We start from the raw sequence: 21,548 nt of genomic DNA on the forward strand, positions 1-21,548 counted from the left end.
TCCCTCTCTCTCTTTGCGATGAAAGCTTGTCGTTATCTATTGTGTTCTTCTCAGCAGTCCCAGGGCTCGTGGATTTTTAATGAATGAACGAGTGGATTATTAAATGGATGAATGATACTGTATTTTTTAAACAACAGAATTATTTACAGAGTGAAACACAGGTATAGTTAACGAGAGACTAGGAAATAGTGCAAATGGCTGATGAAAATGTGGTTCTCTTATATTTATAACTCTATATACATGACGTGTAATTCAACATTAAGGGGCGGGTCTAGAGGGGCACATGCCCCCCCCCCCCCCCCCCACTGAGCGAATTTGCGGCCGGCGCGATTTCAAATTTTCGGAAGCAAACAAAAAAAATAAATGTGCTCTCCCCCCCCCCCCCCCCGCTTATTCAGCGGCCGACTGAGTCGTTGCGAAATTTTCGGCCCGATTTAAAAATGTTGACCCCCCCCCCCCCCTTGAAAAATCCTGCGTACGCTACTGATTTCACCCCATGCCATTTTGTGCCCCCCCCCCCCCGGTAAGAAATTCCTGGATCCGCCACTGACATTATGCTATATACTTAAAGTACGGAACATATCCCATTTCGCGTTAAAATAACAAATTCCTCATTCGATAAATATTCTGGATCCACCTACGACGACGTGGTACTAAAGGCTCGTTGAGTCAGATATCGCGGCAAAACTGCATCGGTTAATATTTCATGATAACGTGAAGTCAGGGGCTGCGATCCCGGGGGAGGCCGGAGGAGACACATCCCCCACAATCTTGTTAGGGGGTCGTCCACCCCCTCCCCCCCCCCCCCCACCCACCTGTTCATGAAAAGAAATCGCGGCCCCTGCGTAAAGCGTAATACGCTTCGCCCATGTACATGTAGTATTTCTGCGCAAGTCCTTTGTTGCTGGCAGTATAGCCATCCATTTTACACGTTAAAAAATAGCAGCGTGTACGTCCCCCCCCCCCTTTTTTTTTGTGTGTGTGTGTGGCGGTTTACCGCGCCGTATCTGTACATTCCTTTTGTGTTTTCACAGTGCCTTTGACCATGAACCTAATGCTTTGACACACCGCATTAATATAGGTAGTATGAACTTAGTCTAAATGACTCGTCATGCTGAATTTCGAATACGGTAAAACCAAGTGGCTTTTGGATTTCAGGGGCGTATCCATGGTGGGCAGAGGGGACGGGTTGTGGGAAATTTAAAAAAAAATCATTAAAAAAAAGCGATTTGCATCAGTCCTTACTTACCCGAGCGAATCTCACCTCTCAAAGAATCCAAAAGATGGGGAGGTGTTCCTCCAAACTGTTGTTCAAATCTTTCTGTTTTCGTAGTGAGAGAGAGAGAGGTTCCTGTAACCACCCCCTCCCTACCCCAACCAACGTGTATACATCATGTTCCTTCTAGGCTTATATGAAAAACGTCATATTCTTAATCGTAATATTCTTTTTTTTTCTATAGCTCCTCCTTTTCTCCTTCTTCTTTATTTCATGTCCCTCCTTCTCCTCCTTTTCCTTGTTCTCCTCCTTCTTTTCTTTTTTTTTTTTTTTTTTTCTTTCTTCTTCTTCTTCTTTCACGAAACGCTCTAAAATTAAAATAAAAAACATGCAAATACAACGCTTGATTTCCTTTTGTAACACATACTATCCACGCTTTTTCATTAAATTGAAGTACATTTTTTCGTCCGTATTCTTCAAACGAGTGAAAACATATACTCAACATGAGATTAGGCCTATTTTCAGACGGTCTATAGCAAAATTCTATCGGAAGAATTTACAAAATTTAACCTAGAGCACTTTCAATAGCCTTGTCAATAACCTATTAAAATATTCGAAACGTTAACATGATTTCAATGCAGGGTATTGAATTTGGCCTCGAGTTCATTTTTACCAATAAAAGTTATTGCGATCATGTTTAAACATGTGAAAATATGGCAAAATGATATTCAACCATGCAGTGTCGGTTTACCTAACAACGAAGAAATATCTTTCAATTCTTAACCATATAACCTTGAAATAGCACAATGCATGGATTCATGACATTAGTACATTAGCTCTTCTCGAATTATTCTCGGAATGATAAAAATAACTCATTCCCCACATTCGATAAGACCGAAACGATCCCTCATTCAAACCAATAAAGGTCATTAAAAGTTCATTTCAGATTGATATTTTTTGCCGTCTGAATCGTATAATTATCACCCGATCATTTCATCTTAATTTTTCCTATTTTTTCAAATATATTATATATTTTCATTTTATGCTTCTTTTTTTGGTCAAACACTAACCTAAAGGAATGGTATAGTGTCACTGCCGAACTCCTAAAAAGACTGGGGCTGATTTAGCCCTCTCCTCCTCTGTTTTCGCGATTACTTCGTAATGCTTTAACATTTTACGGTGCCACTTCACAACCTTTTTCCTTAGAGTCTTGCGCATCTTTTGAAACAACTTCTTTGAAAATCGGACATACCGTTACAAAGTCACATGACCTTTTGTCTTTGCATGTCAGCCCGAAAATCGCTTATTTTCGTGATTTGTGTACAGAGCATATGGAACTACAATTTTTCCAAAAAGAGATAAAACATTGGTTATTTGGTCTTGTTTGTAGTTAAGGTGTTTGTTTTGGGGTCAAAGTAGTTGAAAGAAAGTGAGATATAAAATTTTAGAAATAAAGAAATACATAAGAAATACAGTTCTATACCTGTCTTTTCACTTGTAGACCTACTGTTAGTATAACCATTTGGCATGGTGAATACAATTTATGGCCTTCTGATGTGCATAAAACAATACAATATTCAAAAAATAATACAAAGAAAAACAAAGATAAATACCCCCCCCCCCAAAAAAAAAAAGAAAAAAAAAGCATAATTAATTAGCTTTAATTAGCATATTCTAATTAAAACAATACTTTAGCTATGAATTATTGTAGATCTCATGGACTTCTATCCAATGGCAATTTGGAGTCGATCGGAGTTTCGGTGGGCGAGATCTTCGGAGGGCCCTTTTAGCCCCCCCCCCCCCCCGGTTTAGCCATTTAGGTTAATGTATTTTCCTTCTCCCCACCACTCCGCCTATCTCTATCTCTCTCTCTCTCTCTCTCTCTCTCTCTCTCTCTCTCTATTCTTGTATTCCTCAGCCAATCGTAAGTGTCCATTTTTCTCTCAATTCAATTAATCAATGTGTAATCACTCGCTTTTCCAAATTTAAGGCTAGCTAAAAGATAATTGGATCGCAAGACATCAATTGCCTTTTGTCATTTATAATGGCGGAGCTTGTAATCTCTCAATCTAACCATAAACGTGTACGTTTATGATCTAACACAAACATTTAATCTCTCCCCCTCCCCTCCCTCCATCCCCCTTCCCTCCCTTGATAACTCCCTAACTCCTCCATTACCTCCTTCCCTACCAGGCTACAGCCCAGTTACCCAAATTTGGGACCAAAAGGTCCCAGTACGAGGCTGAAAAACATTGATATGCATAATACGTACAGTCTCCTAAATACTACGGTTTTAGTGAAAGACCAAGGGACGAAAGCATAGTGGAACGAATTTAGAAAATTGTTATATATCATAATCATGTGCAGGATTTATGAATGAGAAGTACACATAATTATTTCCGTATAAATTGTTGCTTTGTTGTGCATGTAAACTAAATAGTTCTTGCGTCCTTCGTTGAAGTTGTTATTTTTCGTCCTCGAGCAATTCTGGAATTTCTGTTCCGTAAGTCCAAGGCCTAGCTGATCTAGGGTACCATCAGGGGCGTCTCTAAAGGGGGGGGGGGGGGGGGGGGGGGATCGATACCCCGCTCCACCTGTCAGGATATTGTCGGTAAAATTGCGCTGCTGTCGGGAAAAATGAGAAAAGGGCAGGGGGAAATGAGAGGGAAAGGGAAAGAAAAGAAAAAGAGAAAAGGAAAAGGAAGGCAAGAAAAGAAAGAGAAATGTTGCTGTGTCGGTATTCTTGCTCGATCCTCGTGTAGGCTTACTATATCAATGCAAAAGTTTGAAGTCGGTGAGATGTATTATGTCGGTCGGGCGGCAATTTTTTTTCCCCTACGAACTACATTTTTGAAAATTCAGACAATGATAAAAGAGTCGGTACAACCAATCGTCTTCTTTCTCTAATAATTTAATGGAACGTCAAAGCTTCCGCGCTTCGCACAGAAGGAGGAAATTGAATTCAGACAAAGATTAAGAGTAGAGAACGGTACAACGAATCGTCTTCTTTCTCTAATAATTTTAATGAAACGTCAAAGCTTCCGCGCTTCCCGGGGATGAGCGAAAATGAATTCAGACAAGGATTAAGAGTACTAATTTAATGAAACGTCAAAGCTTCCGCGCGGGAAACTAATTTTAGACAAGGATTGAGAGTCGAGAACGGTACAACGAATCGTCTTCTTTCTCCAATAATTTTTCCCCCTCTCGCGCGAAGCGCGGAAGCTTTGACATATCAAAGCTTCCGCGCTTCGCGCGAGAGGGGAAACTGAATTAAGACAAGGACACCGTACAACGAATCGTCTTCTTTCTTTATTAATTAAATGAAAAGTAAAAGCTTCCCCGCTTCGCGCGGGATGGGCCAAAATGAATTCAGACAAGGATTAAGAGTCGAAAACAGTACAACGAATCGTCTTCTTTCTCTTATAATTTAACGAATCGTCAAAGCTTCTGCGCGTGAGGGGCGAAACAAGAATTAAGAGTCGGAAACGGTACAACGAATCGTCTACTTTCTCTAATAATGAAAACATGTCAAAGCTTCCACGGTTTATAGGGTTTAATTTGTAGACATTAGGACATTGGCATTAATACATTTGTCGGTAATTGGTGGCTAGTTTTGTCGGTAATCGGTGGCCTCTTCACCCCCCCCCCCCCCCCCCCCCAACTGAAAAAGGTCTAGCGACGCCCCTGGGTATCATTCCTTATCTCACGTAACGAGAAGGAGCGCGTGCGACCCCGACTGACCCTGAGCGTAGGTTGGACTTGGCGTGAGCTCAGGGTCTCGCTTGTCAAAAGAATCTGTCCTTGTCTTACGTAATGGCAAAGGCAGACACTCATCAGTCGCGTGCGGCCCCAAGCGAAGGCCAGACTGTGTCCTTAGTTTGGGATCAGGCTCTGCCCTCAGCTCGAGGTCGGGTTGTATTCTTGTTCGGAGGTCGGCCTGCTCGAAAACAGCTCCCTATAAAATGCCGGGGAGATCCACAAGGATCTGCCTTCCAAATTCGCTAGCGTTGTGATAATACATGTAGTTGATGCCAAGTTTAGAGAGCACGATTCCCGGGCACGATTACTCGACTTTAAATATTGAGGTGGCCTTCGTTAAAAAACGAATATGACTGAAATATATCCACTCTAGAGCTCTCATTCTCCTGTCACCTATGGTTTGTGCGCATAGTGATGTTCAAGCTAGAGCAGTATATGAAGTTTGCATGGATGGTTTAAGATCAAGAGAGACTGAGAGAGACTTATTGATTAGAGATGAGAGCAGTGAGATCGACAGTGTCCGTATTATCAGTTCAATAAAATGTGTTGCAATATAGTTAAATATTTCGGTCATGTGCTCCATAGCATCAACCCTCCCCATGTAGATTATGTTTCACTTTCCAGAAGTTTCATTATAAACTTTGTTTATCTTACTATTTATCAAAATATCAAAGAAAATTGATCTGTTATGCTCTGAAATACTCCAGACTTTAGGGTAAAATCTCTATTGGCTGTTACTGGCTATCAAGCAAGTCTAGGGGGGGGGGGAGAAATGGGAAAAGGAGATGAAGAGGAAGAAAAAGAAGAAAATTAGAAAAACAAGAAATATGACGAGAGTATCAAGGAAGCAGAAAAGAGAAAGAAGACAGAGAAAAGGAAAAAGAAGGAGGGAACAAATAACTTAAAAGGAGTGACGAAAATAAAACAGCAGTAACTAAAAAGAAAAGATGAAAATTAATATAATTCTGAGGAAAAGTGGAAAGAGAAAGAAATGTGAAAAGAAGAATTACAGTGGAAGAAGAAGAAACCATGATGAATTGAAGTACTCAGAACGGACAGTAAGATTTTATCGTTTTTTAATCGCAAAAAACATGACACCGTTCTGTATAAAGCCTAAAAAAGAGAGAGATGATGTATATAATTGCCCTTTAGGTGCCAGAACCTGGGTCGGTCGGGTAGATATCTTTTTTCTTTTTAATTTTTTTTTTCCCCCTCGAAACAGCGACCGTCGCCCCAAAATCTCATAACTCATTTACACGAGGCCGGGTCTACTTGTTTGCGCCATCACGATTTCGAAGCTAGGGCAGAAAACGAGTGAGAATTGGGAATAATTTGATTATTTCATGCATTTAAAGCTTATCTTCCGTAGTTTATAGGAGGGATTAGACTGCCCTGCAAGGTCACTGGACAGGTGGTTATCTCATCAACTCAGCTCTCAGTTAACATAAGGAAAAGAGGATCTTGGGGGACCAATGGTCACCGATTAGTCATTGTTTGTTAGATAGAGGGCGCAAGTAGCTACAAGTAGTGCAGTGGGCCTTTAAACAAACAAAATACAAATTGTTCAATTCATTTAACATTTCTTTCTTCTAAAAAACGGTTACACAAAAAAACTTTAATAAAAAGCAGACAGCAGATTTTAAGATTTTTGGATCGGTCGCAAAGGGAAATACAACATCTTTTTTTTGAACGCCTAATGAACATTGACAGAAAGCACTTTCATGACGCTCATTATCAATTACGATGTCAGTAAGTAGGCCTATATAATTATGTAAACACATATTGATATGTTTTACATCATTATCACTTTATGTTTATCATTTACTGTTATGTATACAACTTTTGCGGAATAGCCTCATTATCAAAAGCTTTAATTTTTTTAATTGCCGATTCTCCAAACTAATACAATTGTTTAATGAACTGGTTAAAGAATTCAAACTGAAAAATATCAAAGTAGTGGGTTGCTAGTCTTGGCGTTTTGGAGACCAGTTTGAGGAAAGATGTAAATTACCAGAAAGAAGAAAGAAGAAAGATGCAATCATGAGAGACAGCAAAGCAAGAAGATATAGAATATAGAATACCATGTAATATATAGAGCTAGTATGGATCGCATAAGAGCGAATCGTTATATATATATATATATAATATATATATATGTTAAACAAAACAAAATTAATTATAGAGTAAAACAAATATGCAGTATCATTAACTATGATGCCATGTCTATAATGGCAACGTGCAACTATAATGACGCACAAATAATAATTACGAGCGACAAGAAAGTTTCATTATTCATCAGCGTAAGGTTTAATGCAGTATGTATTTATGACTGCCTTTTAGCTTGAGGTGAAAAAGAAAGAGGTGGCGGGATATTGATTCGGAAGTGATTAACACATCATGACATAGTACTGTCTGAAGAAGATCATGTTTCGACGGAGGAGCTTTAATTTAAGTGCGGATATCATATTTGTAATGTTGATTAATCCGATCCGACGCGCCTAGGAAAAATATCCGGTTAAAATTAGCGTCATAAAATCATGATAATGTAGTCCGAGAATAAATTAGATTAAAGTAACGACACTCCTTTATCATATTTGGGTTTACCCTTTTATAAAAGGAAATTTTAGCACTTGTAAGTGTATGCATGAGCTAGAATATAGGCCTAATCGTTTCTATTTTCATGTGGAATATAATATCATCGTAGGAAAAAAGTTTGAACTTTTCAAAAATAACTGTTAACAAAATCTCTTCGTAGATGTTAAAAGTTGGTAAGAAAGAAAGAGAGCGAATAAAGATAGAGAGAGGGCAAGAGAGTGGAAAGCGAGAGCATTATGATAAAGAGAGAGAGGGGGGTGAGCAGGAACGCGGAACGGGAGAGAGAAAGAGGGAGAGAGGGAGAGAGAGAGAGAGAGCAAGAGAGCGGAGAAGGATAGAGAGAGAGGGGAGAAAGAGATAGAGAGAGAGAGAGAGAGTGAGAGAGAAAGAGAAAGGGATAGGGAGAGATAGAGAGAGAGAGAGAGAGAGAGAGAGAGAGAGAGCAAGGAGGCGGCAAAGGAGATAGAGAGAGAGAGACAGAGAGACAGAGAGAGAGAGAGAGAGAGCGTGCGTATTATTTGTGAGAGGAGTATGAGGATTTCAAGATATTTGTTTGCTACCCATTAATTTTCAAAATCTGCAGGAGTCCTATGAACTATTCAGGTAGTATTGAATGTGTCTTAATGCACCCTTAGAAGAAGGAGAATAAGAAGAAGAAGAAGAAGAAGAAGAAGAAGAAGAAGAAGAAGAAGAAGAAGAAGAAGAAGAAGAAGAAGAAGAAGAAGAAGAAGAAGAAGAAGAAGAAGAAGAAGAAGAAGAAAACAGCTCGGGTTAACACCCCTCAAAATCGTGGAACATGTTTTCATCAGCGAAAAAAGTAAATCGTTTGAAAATATAATGATTATTTTGTCTATACAAAAACAATGTTAATTTATTCAATTTTGTCAATATTGTTTAAAGTTACTGACGGCTGCTGCATTAGCTATTGACCCATCAATAGTGTTCGGTCATAACTGCAAACTTTAATCATTTTTTTCAGCGAGTGTCGAAAGGGAATATAGCCTGGGTGGGCCAGGAAAAAATGAATGAAATAGAGGCAAAGACAAAATGCCAACAATGCCTGATAAAAAGAATATACAAGAATATTGAAATATATGGTGTGATTGTAATAGAAAAAGAGCTGGCCGGGGAAAGTATCCTATAGAAGATGAAAAAGAAGTAACAGTTAGTAAAGGCTTGGAATTAGTGGATACAATTTTAAGAGCAATTTTATTCTACACAAAGTCATGATGAATGTTGTAATGCGTTTTCACTCAACAAAGTATCATACACAATACTGCAATATTTTATTCAACGAATTCGCATATACAACGGACGAAAATCCTTTAATAACAAAAAAAAATCATAGCTTAATTAATATATATAAGAATCTTTCTGAATAATAACATATTTTGATAAACGCAAATGAATTTAATTGAACAATGACACGAACAGTATATATACAAGTATAGTTGGAATCATTGTCGTGTTGGAGTGGTTTGTGGTTGGTATTCAAGGTCAAAATGAACAAACTTGTAGACTGCATGGTATTGTGAATGTTTTAGTTTGTATATGATAAACAAAATACCGATGGAGATTGATCTACCGATTCTCTTTGTTAAAGGAGAAAACTAATAATAAATAACACTTTATATACTATCACAAATCTCTCTATTAATATATCATGAGTTCAATCAGTTCTGTGTTGGTCTATAATATTATGCAACACACATTCACCAAATGAGGCGACTTTTATTTAGTGGTTTGTGATATTCTTTGTAATTGTGAAAGAATATAGGAGGTATGAACTGTATGAAACAGTCAAAACTTTCTCGCTGGAGAACATTAAGAGTCAGCATCCATTCCATGATAATAGAATAGACTCCTGCATCATTCCATGAGATCCGCCTTTCATCCACTTTCAGGCACTGAGCCCATGTAAGCCTAAAGCAATATGTACAATCATTATGTTACAATATAACTGAGTACAGGATCATAACTGTGGTGTAATTGTTTATGTAGCAGCGACTTCAAAATGTCTTCTTCTTGGAATTTCAGATAACATTTATTTCTTCTTTGCTGAAAGAAGAAGATCACACTCACACTCTCTCTAGTGTGGATCGCGATGCAAAACATGAACCATCTATAAAATGTCAGCGAACAATTCACAATATGCTGATAATTCGAATCTCATTTGTTATCGCGTCATTAGGACTATAACCCCTGTATCTGTACTAGAAAACAGTTTTCTGATAGAAAAAAGTCTTGTATTCGCAATCCTTTAAAAAAAATATGACAAAATTTGTATAAAGTACATTGCGAAGTCATTTATGGCTATGCTCTATATTTCGCTCTTGGAAAAAAAAAATGAGTGTGCGCTGAAACTCAGTTTTTGTAAAAGTTGCGTTTCCGTGTTTTCTCGCGCCACTATTAATACGGTTTATTTAAAAGTTCTCATGAAACATCTTCGTCTAATATTAACCATACTGCTAGAAAAGTAATATTTTTTTTTCCAAATAATAATACTGTTTGGATGAAAGGGATGGGGATAATTTCATTTTGTTTCTATCATCTTTCTTAACAGGAACTGAGTTGAATGCCCGCGTTCTCTAGCGATTCTTTATCGTACATCATTAGGGAACGAAGCCAAATCAGCGCCTCCTTTACAAAGCGAGTCCGTCCGTTTTCCCCCGCATTTTCCTTAAAATTCAATTAATGCCCTCTGTTAATGTTAGGAAAGTGTGAAAATATCTTGACTGAAGTGTATTACGTTAGGAGAAAAAGAAAATTCCATGAAATAATTAGAGAAAAAAAATATTGTTTGGGTCTGCATCTCCATACAGTTAGTGGATGCCGATTGTGACGCAGCGAGAAAATTTTTCTGTCAAGCCGCTTGTCAATTCCGAGCTCGGGCATACACAAGACCAAGAATTAAAAAAAATGAAAAGTCATATTATCGGATGTTGTTTCAGCTATTTTAGCTGCAAATCTTTATCATGCCATGTAAAATATGAAAGAGAATGATATATCACCTGTATGACAATCGAAGAATAATGCAATTTAGAGATATTTGCTATAATGTTGGTGTATTGATAATAGGAGCTAGCGCTGAAGCTCGTAAGAACTTCGAAGGCGGGGGTCAGGCAAAGAAGTTGTATGGAACACAAAATCGCCTCTAATTTTCGTTTTTCTCAACTAATTATGGTGATTTAGGTTTTAATATATATTGAATTAGCCACTCCTTTATTTCAAATAGATACTCATTGTTTATTTAGCGTTTCAATAGGTTAATTTTGTATTTTTTCGCCCAAAATTTAATTTGACAAGATGGCGGGGAAGGCAAAATATGTGTTAGTTATGTCGGGTTTACCAGGAATAACCAAAGTACAAAAATTCCTGTTAATATGAATTTTTGTCAGTTACATAGTTGAAGAACTAGTCTTTGATAGTCGAAAAGATGAGATTCGGAAACTCATTAATTAGTCTTAAAATAAAGGAAAACATAAGAATATCACTTTTCTTAAGATTGAAGGTGTTTCTCAAAACCGATTTAATTTCTGTAAATGCGAGAGCCCATGGCTTGTGGGAACCTCGTGGCATAAAGTTGAATATATGGTGTATCTGCACACAACAATAGGAATTCTATCGATTTCCACAAGATGTTAAAAAAAGGAACCAAAGTGACGAAGACAAGCACATAGGTCTGTACGTCCGCCATTTTAGACATTCGCAGCAGACTCTATTTACAAGCTTTCCCCGACGTCCGCAAAAAATAAATATATATTAGTGCGTCCTCAGCGTCCCTATCTCAGAGCATTTTTCGTTTGCCATCATATCAGAGTCGTCTGCTCATTCACAACACACCCCCTTCGTGTCAAGTTCACGTCTAACTCAAACATAAACAATGGCTGATACTGATGCTGCTCCTGCTGCTCCAGCTCCTTCTACCCCTAAGAAGGCAGCAAAGAAGAAGGCCAGCAAGCCCAAGACTCCAGCTTCTCATCCTAAATACAGCGACATGATCGCCAGTGCTCTTGAAAGTCTGAAGGAGAAGAAGGGGTCATCTCGCCAGGCCATTCTCAAGTACGTCAAAGCGAACTTCACAGTAGGAGACAACGCTAACGTTCACATCAAGCAGGCCCTGAAACGTGGTGTCACCTCTGGACAATTGAGACACGTGAAGGGAAGCGGTGCTTCAGGAAGCTTCCTCCTGGCTGAGAAAACCAAAACGCCGAAGAAGGCTGCAGCAAAGAAGGCCACGCCCAAGAAGAAGCCAGCTGCTAAGAAAACCAAGAAGCCAGCAGCAAAGAAGGCAACAAAGAAGCCCGCCAAGAAGCCAGCCGCAAAGAAGAAGGTCGCCAAACCAGCAGCAAAGAAAGCAGCCAAACCTGTCGCAAAGAAAGCTACACCAAAGAAGAAGGTAGTGAAGAAGGCTGCCAAGGGAAAGGGAAAGAAAAAATAAGCATGTCCACAGAGGACAAAGACTTTGTATATTTTTGTGACTGTTGTTTGTCTGTGACACTTGGACTTAAACTCCCGATAAACCCGCTTCAACTCATCTCTGTCTTTAGTTTTCCCGCCATTACAAAACCGTCTGCGAATGTTTTCAACGTGGAGTCGGACGCTAGTGACTTTCGTGAATCAACTTCAACCCCAAGTTCTTGTGAAAATATCTTCGGTAGATCGATCTATCATCACATAGAAAAAAAACTCACTTCAAAATGTGTATGAATAATAACTTGCCATCTCAACTTTTCTGCACATTCACAGGATCCTTTTGCGTTTGGACTGAAATATCGTTTGGACTGGCAGCTGAAAAGTTCAATATTTTGAGGAGTAGCAAGCTACGTCAAAAAGACTTTGTACAAAGACAATTATTTATGTGAAAGATCCAGCAGCCCAAAAAGAGACTATTGATTTTTAAATCTAGTATGTAAATCATGGAATGTAATAACTTTGTAATAAAAAAAAAGCAACTAGAAATCTCGATTCGCAGCGTCAGTTTTGTGCATATTCAGATAATTGTATTTTAAAAGAGGTGTCTATCTTTGGAAGTGTGCCGGTATTCTTCAGTGAACGAGTTGTTGATTAAAGTTGGAAATGAGTGATCGGTGTGTTAAAAGAGGAATTCAGTTGTTATGGAAATGATTTGATATCGATATGTTCTTTTGACAAAATGATATCATTTACACAAAAAAAGAGTGAATAAGTATGTTGTAAAAGAGAATGGAATTAGGAGGAGAACAAGGTAATTTAATTGTATGAAAGACAGATTTTGAAGATGAGAGAATAAGAGGATACGGTTGCAAAAAAAGAACAAAGGGAAAGAGAACACATTTACGTGCTTTAAACTTGAAAGAAATTGAGAAAAAGAAGAGTAGGCCTTTAGTGAGTGTTTCATGCTGGAACTGTTCGGTAAAATTCAAGAATATGAGATAATTTCCACAAAATCTTAGAGAATGACAAGGAGAGGTGTATATGAGGAAAAAATCAAGAAGAATGAGCGTGGTAAATATTTACTGGTAATATACGCCAGATGAGAACGACCCCCCCCCCCCCCCCCCCACACACACATGAACGCACATAGTTTCAACAAGCCTACACACATATCTATCAGCAAATTGCCAAGTAAAAAGTAAATTTGAAAAGCATTACATTAATAATATAATTTTTAATTAATATTGATGATAACATAAATAGTACAGTACAAATAATGAAAGGCTAATAATGACAATGATGATGATAAAAGATTTGTAGGTCATCAGTCTGACCTAAAAAGGAACAATGTATAGGCCTACTTTGCGAGCCTTTATCAGAATAAATTAAGTATAGCCCATTATGGCCTATATGGCCACTAACTTGCGGAGGAGAAATATTGTCATGAAGTCAATGAAAAAATAAATCACTACTGCATGCATAATCATCGATCTGACAAAAGCCTGGCAAAAAGTGTACACCCGTGAACTCAGGGTCCAACCAGGTCCAACACTACATGTACTTCTTTGCTTCTAAGTGGATTTTCTAATTTGTATGACTTTTTCTTGTAATTCTTTCCTTTCTATTTAATGCGCATAGGGACATGCTATCCTGTAATGTGTTATGCGCTATAAAAGAACTGAGTATTATTTTGTATTATCATTTGAAATGGTCTACATCAATTAAACGTTTCATGAACCACACGAAATTGAACCATTCGTCAATGTGACATTAGTTTCTCTTCTAAAATCTGTCTATTCGATGTAATCCTGGGTCCACAATTCCACATTTGTTTGCTAGAGAATGAAATCATGCACAAGGAAACATGAAACATATATATGCTGGCATTGCCACGCAGATATACTATGTGCACTGTACTACCAGGGACATCGTTATCTGGAAGTTCAATTTCCCGGGATTTTAGCCTGATCCATTACGTATTAGGGATGTTTGCATTTATTAATATGAATACAAAACAACATTTTGTACCAAATTCATATTTAGAGTTTAAAATCGGTTCAATAATAATACAATTGTTAGAAAATATATAAGTTACAGAAAAATAGACGTTTTCTTTCGATTATGTCCAATCAATCTGAGAGATATTCCCCTGACAAAATGGAGTCGCCTTCCAAAAATGGCCCTCTAGGGCAAGTGTTTTGATTGATTTGCGCATGCGGGCAAGTCCCTCATTATGCATAAAAGAGGGCAGGACGCGATAGAGGCTACTTGACTACTGCCCGAATTCGCGAGTCTGTTGCCAAACATTTTGACATAAAAATGTGATTGGTTCGGGTTCAATTTGAGTAAATTTGGTACCACAACCCCCGTAAATTATCCAGGAACGGGTCGTATACCGTAGCAGACCATGGAAATCCAGCAAGCCCGTGAAAATCGAGCGAAACCCCGCGATGTCGATCGCGGCAGAGCAGGCGACGTGGACAATAACACGCCCGTCTACAGCGATATAACACTGGCGAACATGAATGCGGAAACAGACGGTATTAATATTGACACCAGACATGGTAGTCTGCTCGACCCAGCTCAGGGCGCACAACTCTGCCTTCTCGCTGCCAAGTCCCCCAAGAGCAACATCTACAAAGCTTACGATAAAACCAGACGGGCCCGCTCATTTATCCCACATTGGGTAGTCGAGTACCCATGGCTGGAATTCAACGCAGAGAAAGAATGCATGTTTTGCATCTACTGTCGCGAATATCAAAGAACACACGATGCAGAATTTACCAATACTTTTGTTCATGGGGCGACCAATTTTCGGCTAGATTCTGTGAAGGCTCATGATAACAGCACGAAACACAGGCAGGTTATGCTGGTGATGAGCGGGAAAATTGCATCTGTTCCAAAACCGGCATCCAAGCAAGCCATGAAACCCCCGAGAGCTGGTACGAGTAAAGGAGTGGAAGAGATAGATAGGCTTCGGGTTGGAGCCTTCTTCGAGGCAGAGGACGTTGATGGATATGATGAAACTCGAATGATGGGTGCTACTTGTAGCTCTTCAATCCATAGGTCAACAGATGGTATGTTTTCTTTTGGGGTTAATGATAGAGAGAGAAAGAGAGAGAGAGAGAGAGAGAGAGAGAGATGGAGAGGGGATTATACATGCAACCTATTATCATCATCAGTTGAGTACTTTTGTTATATCTCATAATTTTGTTAATTAACTAAACAGGTTGTTTTTAAAAGAAAAAGAACAACTTTGTTCATAATGATTATAAAAATAATGATTTTAAATATGAAATGATAATAATAATGATATATATATATATATATATATATATTAATTAATGATAATAATTAAATATATATATATATATATTAATGATAATAATAAAAATGATGAAAATAATATTAATGATAAAGATTTCTAATATAAATTATTATTAGACCTGGTCGACTGATGTTGGTCTGATAACTTAATTACTTTTGATATCACTTTTCACTTTCAAATATTTTTAAAGCAAACTCACATAAATCTTTTGGTTAAAAGCAGTGCACTATGAATATGATGCACTCATAGTGAATGACTTAATGAATAAATCAGAAGACTGGGACAGAAATCATCTGTAATTTCTTTTTACTTCCTAGATGAAGGAAACCAAAGACACTATATTCCACCATCTGCCGATCTGACAGAAGAACCATTTTATCCACCAAACCCCATGGGTAAGAAAGAGATCAACATCTCTCTTGCTTTATTCTCCTTGTATTGAAGCTGTCCAATGTATGCCTACTTTGTTTTTATGTATTTCTCTTTGGGGAGAAATTTTATGTAATGCCCCAACAACTTTTGCCAGTAATCTCAAGCTTAACTTTCCACATGTCTGAGGGATGATATTATGTGATCATGTAAGTTACAGATTAAGTAAAAGAATCATAAGTTACTATTCGAAAGAAACATATTTCATATATATTGAAATATATTTATGACATCTTTAACATGTATGATAACTTGGTTTATCTATGGCTGCAGGCTGTATTCCTAAAAGTTTTGAAAAGAAGCTTGCAGCACCAGATGTATTTATACTAGGTACAATGGTACATGTACATGAAGTATATATTGAAGTATGTTTGTATTTTTATCATTCCTATGATATATATATATATATATATATATTAGTGCAAGCGTTTTGTTTTTCTTTAATATTAGCAAAATACATCAAGACTCTACAGAAAATTTACCCTCATCTTCCTCTAAATGAGTTATCTGAGACATCCTTAGCAACCACTGTTCCCCAGCAACCATCTTCATCTAGGGTAGGAGATGAAGCAGAGCAACTGATTGAGATAGAGGAGAACAGGGAGGAGTATCTCATCAAGGATGAACCATTGTCTCCAGGTTTGGAGGAGCAAGAAGAGGAGGAGAGGGAGCCAGATGAGGGAGAGGGTCCATCAACATCAATGGGTAGAAGAGGGAGGATAGAGAGAGCTGTTCAGCCGATGAGGAAGATGTGGATGGTCAATACCAATGGAGCAACCTCCCTGTCGCAGGAGGAGGAGGAGGAAGACGAGGAGAATGATGCAGAATATGACCGAGCAGGTATGGCCTCTAAAACATCTCACCCTTTTGTTCAGTTATAGAGGATGAGAAGGAAAATAAACAAGTTGATCTTGATGTATGCAATCGACTCTAAAAATCATGTTTACTGTGTATTTTTTTATAGCTAATATAATTCAAATGATTAAAATGATTTTATTTCTCATGCAAAAAAATAATACAAGAATAATTATATCACAACAAATATGCAATGAAACAATAAATATAATGGAAAAAGCACGAGAAAAGAGGAACTAACTTGAAGCAGAGCTTGTTGAAGTGTTAGTATACTTGTATACTTTCATGATTTACTTCTATAGTGATTCTCGATTAATCGCAGCTATTGGTATGATTTAGTATTTGCTGATAGATTGGATTAAACATATTCTTAGTCATGTGACGTGATAGTCTATTGGAAAGTAATTTTATAAGTATTCTGCCCATTTATATGTGCCACATGTCTGCCTGTATGTCTTCATGTTATATGGTTTTTTAAGTATGTAAATTTATTTAAAGCCAACTTTCTTTCAAAGTGAACAATGACCTTGATTTTCAAATTGGATTCTCTGAATAATAATAAATATTTTCTCAGGGAATGAACCTAGCAATCATCATCTGGATGATGACGATGAAGGTGAGGCTGCTGAGGGTGTACCGCAGCATTCTGGAGCAATGACAGACTTCTTCATCAATCCAGTGGTACCAGTTTACAGACAGGGCAAGCGAACAACAAGACTCCTACCTAAGGCGAAGAGACAGAAATTAGAGATGATTATGGCTCGGCAGATGCAAGGAGAAGATATAATGAATATTAGTGAAGATAGATTAGGTACTTTTTTGTATTCCTGAATTTATTTGTATGTTTTGTATCGTAGAGACTCACTTTTCTTGTCCGAGACATTCTCCAAATAAAACTGGAAAAAATGTTTTTGGGGGACCTGCAAAGGATCTTTGAAATACATAATGTATTTGTATGTACATTTTGTATTAGTTATTCATGTACAGTGGATAGTAGCAATTGATTTGCAGATTTTGCTTCGGGGCTAGCAGTTAATGAGAGTATAAATATGTCTGCTAATCAAAATGTAAATAAAGGACTGTCATGAAGTTTTGATGCATTACATTATTTATACCAATGAGTTATTACAGAGCTCTGTGATAATACACCAGTTTACGGTTATGGGCGCCATTTAATTTACGAGTAAACAAACCAAATGACCTCTAGAGGTCAGTGGTTTATGCGTAAATTAAGATTGCGCCCATGCAAATTATGATGACATCACTGCCTGCACGCTGCGTTGTGCACTCACATCATAATTTGCATGGGCGCAATCTTAATTTACGCATAAACCACTGACCTCTAGATGTCATTTGGTTTGTTTACTTGTAAATTAAAATGGCGCCCATGTCTGCGCATGCGCACTGTTGTAAATGTAAACTGGTGTATTCCCGCCACAGACAAAGGCAAACATGCACAAAAAAGTGCTAATTCATGCATGTAAGTGTTTGAATTATGAGTTCTGATATGAGAAATGATTCTTTGGCAGCCATATTAATTGTAATGAAATTAATTCAAGTGTTTCAACTTTCATCATTTTTTTACAACTGTTTGTTGTTTCCAGGTGATCAGCGGCTTCAGTCTAACCCAGAAGTAGAGGTAGCAAACTCTTCTTCATCAAATGATGTAAGTTCTTAAATACTATTTGCAATTTTCAATCCAAATGCCTCTAGAAAGCAGTGAATACGTTCAATTGATAGGAATGATAATGAAGTCATGATGTAGATATCCATGGGTTACCAGAGATTCTCACAATGGCGACTGATCAATGCAAGCCAGGGAAAAACACATCTCTTCCTAGTCTGTTCCTGCCTTTCTTTTTGATTTCATAGAATTGATGTGTAACTTTTGCAAATACTGGTAGTCATTTTAATTGGGCAGGCCAGAATTTCAGGTGGATTACCATGCCATGTGTGAACGCAGTGTGAGTGGCAAAATGGCAGCAGTGCGATTTGGATATGTATCGATGTGTAACTTTTGGAAAAAGGGTGTCATTTTATTTTGGCAGGCCTGATTTTTAAGGTGGATTACCATGACGTGTAAATACGGTGTAACTGGCAAAATGGCAGAGGTGGGATATGGATATGAATTGATGTACAACTTTTGTAAAAATTAATTTTAATTTGGCAGGCCTGATTTTTCAGGTAAGTGCCATAATGGCAGAGGTGGGATATGGATATGAATTCCTGCTATCGCCAATACCCCAATATGCCCGGTTGTAAATTTCATGTCCTGATTTCAAATGCACTCTGGGATAGCTTGGTGCCTTAGTTGTTTCCGTTCCATTTCATGCAGCTGTAGTAACCGATCTAGCTGGCTCCCTAGTCCCTACATGCATGAACCGTATACATCGGAAGCATGTAAGTACCGGAAGTAGTTCAAAATTACATCCAAAAGGTCAACGTCGGGGCATTCGGGGGTATTGGCGATATAGAATTGAGTAACTTTCAGAAAAAGTCATGGTTTGCCTTGTCACGGGTGAACGTGGTGTGACTGGCATAATGGCAGTAGTGGGATATTGGTATGGATATGAGTTGATGTGTAACTTCTGGGTGTCGTTTTAATTTTTCAGTTGGTTTACAAAACAGGGACTAATGAAAACAATGTACCTTTGTTGTATCTATTTAGCCTCATTGGAAACGTCTAGCAGAATCATTTGCGATAAAGTACAACCAACTTTCAGAGGACCACACCAATCTGATGAAGCTATTCCAGAACAAGGTTTCCAAGCTAGAGAAGAAGTGTAATGACCTTGAACAGGCATGTCAAACCCGAGAGAAGGCGCCACATAACAACTCCACTCAACAGGTGCATTTACAAATAACTTCATGTGAATCTTTCTTTACCAAAAAAAACTACATATCACATGAAATGGAACAATCTGATGTATTGCAAATTAGATTAGGTTTATGTTACACATCTTTCATTCAATTTTATTTTTTATTTTTTTATTTTTTATTGATCCTCTCTTCTAGTCTGTTACATGTCACTCCAGACTCCCATATGATCCAGCAACATTCCATATTACTTCAGATACACTTGACATTTTAAACTTCATGAATTCCAGCAGGTTATTTTCTTTAATTCTATCAAGTTTTCAGTTCAGGTTGGAAAGTATGGAAGATTTATGTCAATCAGCTTCAATTATTAAAAGCAATCCCCATTTTCAATCTTTTGCTCAAGTTCAGTCCTTGGTACTGATAAGTAAGAACATTTTGTGTAATGTATTTAAAGATTCCAAAAAGATGAGAAGAATTAAATATTTCTTAATGATTATACTTCCATCCTTCAAAGTTAAAGTTGAATGCATACATTTATATGATTTTGTCCCTATTGTTTTGTAATGTTCTTAAACTAGGATTTTGATGATTAACTAACTCCGTTCGCATTGATGTGTATATCATATGTATTGTAATTTGTAGGTTTATTTGCACTTTTTTGTTTTGTTTAATATGTAATTGTTTATCAGTCTATCTGTTTGTTATAGCGCTAAGAGACTTCCGTGGTAAGCGCTTTATAAGTAACATTTTTATTATTATTATTATTAGGATGGCATTCCAGGGGGACAGGGTGCTTCCGGGAGCAGTCTATCATCCCCAAGGATCAGCATGTACAGCTCAGTGATTGTACTACAGGTGCAGGGTCAGGATCCAATCAACATCAGAAGCAATGCAGATACAAACTTCAATACAGTCCAGGAGAACCTGTCACAAAATGGTATTCATATATCTTTAGGAGCCAATAACATTCCAAACACTATCGAGGAGCAGCTCAGTCTTCATTCACGAGCAGGAGGTCAAAGGTCACATTCCAAGTCAGCATCACCGTCGGCATCCTCGAGAATAATAGGGGATGCATCTGGTGAGAATGTGAGTAGGTATGATTTATCTCCTGAAAGAGTAGAGACTAGAACCAGAGACTCCAATCTGGCGTCAGGAGTGGGATCGGCTCTCCAGAATGACTTAGAAGTGCGGAAATCTGACCTGTCAGGACATGAAAACCAACCGTTGGACAAACATGGTTACCTGATAGATAATGGAATAGTGGCTGAGTGATGATGCTGCCCTTTCAGGGAGTGACCCTTCGGTATCTGCTAGAACTGATGGCCCAACCCCAAATGTCATTGGTGACATCGATGATGATAATTATAGCTCACATCACAAAAATCCAGCAACAATGTTGAGTGAATCTGCACTGGATGATGCAGGAGATCAGGAATCAGTTTCTCATGAACTTGAGAAAGTAACACCATGTAGAAGTGACTCTTCAACAGCAAATGGAATCATATGAGTAGAACAGGGTAGCAGCTAGTCTGCAGGTAGGACCCCGATCCTATCTAATGTTGCACTATGATCTTTATTCCATGGGAGTAGCTTTTAAAGGCAGGCTTTACTACTTCAGCTAGAAGGGATTAGACCACCCAGCGAGCCAGCGAGGTCACTGTGACAGGTGGCTATCTCATTAACTCAGCTCTCATTTAACATAAGAAAAAGAGGATCATGGGGGACCAACAGGCACCGATTGGGGAAGTTTTCTATATAGAGGGAGCAAGTAGCTACAAGTAGGACAGTGTGCCTTTAATGGCAACACATTATCGAGGGGAATTTAAGCTTCTTACACCAGAGTAGAAGCTGACAAATCAGGAAAAACATTATATGTGTCTACTGAAAGTTGTTTAGAATGAACTTTTCTCAATTTGTATGATGGAACAGAATTATTTTTTCGTGATATATACAAATATATATATATATATGTACCGGTATATATGATATATTTTTTTGACTTGCATGATATATTGCTACATAACCTCCAGCAAAAATATATCTGCTCCATAAAATATAGGGAACTTGTAGTACACAATGAAGTTCAAAATTAATGGACTAGAAAAAGGGTGGATCCTTATCTCTGTG

General features: G+C 38.0%; 2 protein-coding genes across 2 annotated transcripts; both read left to right on the forward strand.

The window, feature by feature from the left end:
* Positions 1-11,351: 11,351 nt before the first annotated feature.
* LOC373353 (histone H1-delta) lies at positions 11,352-12,537 on the forward strand. Its single transcript, NM_214557.2, is given in 1 exon segment — positions 11,352-12,537. A coding segment is annotated over 1 exon segment (558 nt). The 5' UTR covers positions 11,352-11,453; the 3' UTR covers positions 12,012-12,537.
* Positions 12,538-14,236: 1,699 nt separating this feature from the next.
* LOC115919081 lies at positions 14,237-21,081 on the forward strand. The gene is made up of 7 exons (XM_030999273.1): positions 14,237-15,063; positions 15,632-15,709; positions 16,194-16,583; positions 17,173-17,409; positions 18,203-18,264; positions 19,267-19,446; positions 20,187-21,081. Exons 1-7 carry the CDS (start codon positions 14,394-14,396, stop codon positions 20,691-20,693), a joined length of 2,124 nt encoding a protein of 707 aa, XP_030855133.1. The 5' UTR covers positions 14,237-14,393; the 3' UTR covers positions 20,694-21,081.
* The last annotated feature ends 467 nt before the right edge of the window (positions 21,082-21,548 follow it).

This window comes from Strongylocentrotus purpuratus, unplaced genomic scaffold, assembly GCF_000002235.5.
Source record: "Strongylocentrotus purpuratus isolate Spur 01 unplaced genomic scaffold, Spur_5.0 spur5_contig_861, whole genome shotgun sequence".
Lineage (NCBI taxonomy): Eukaryota > Metazoa > Echinodermata > Echinoidea > Camarodonta > Strongylocentrotidae > Strongylocentrotus > Strongylocentrotus purpuratus.

Coding starts and splice junctions, on each gene's coding strand:
- LOC115919081 (XM_030999273.1), top strand. CDS start 14,394: ATGGAAATCCAGCAAGCCCGTGAAAATCGAGCGAAACCCCGCGATGTC. Junction 16,584..17,172: donor TGCAGAATATGACCGAGCAG/GTATGGCCTCTA, acceptor ATATTTTCTCAG/GGAATGAACCTAGCAATCAT. Junction 18,265..19,266: donor ACTCTTCTTCATCAAATGAT/GTAAGTTCTTAA, acceptor GTATCTATTTAG/CCTCATTGGAAACGTCTAGC.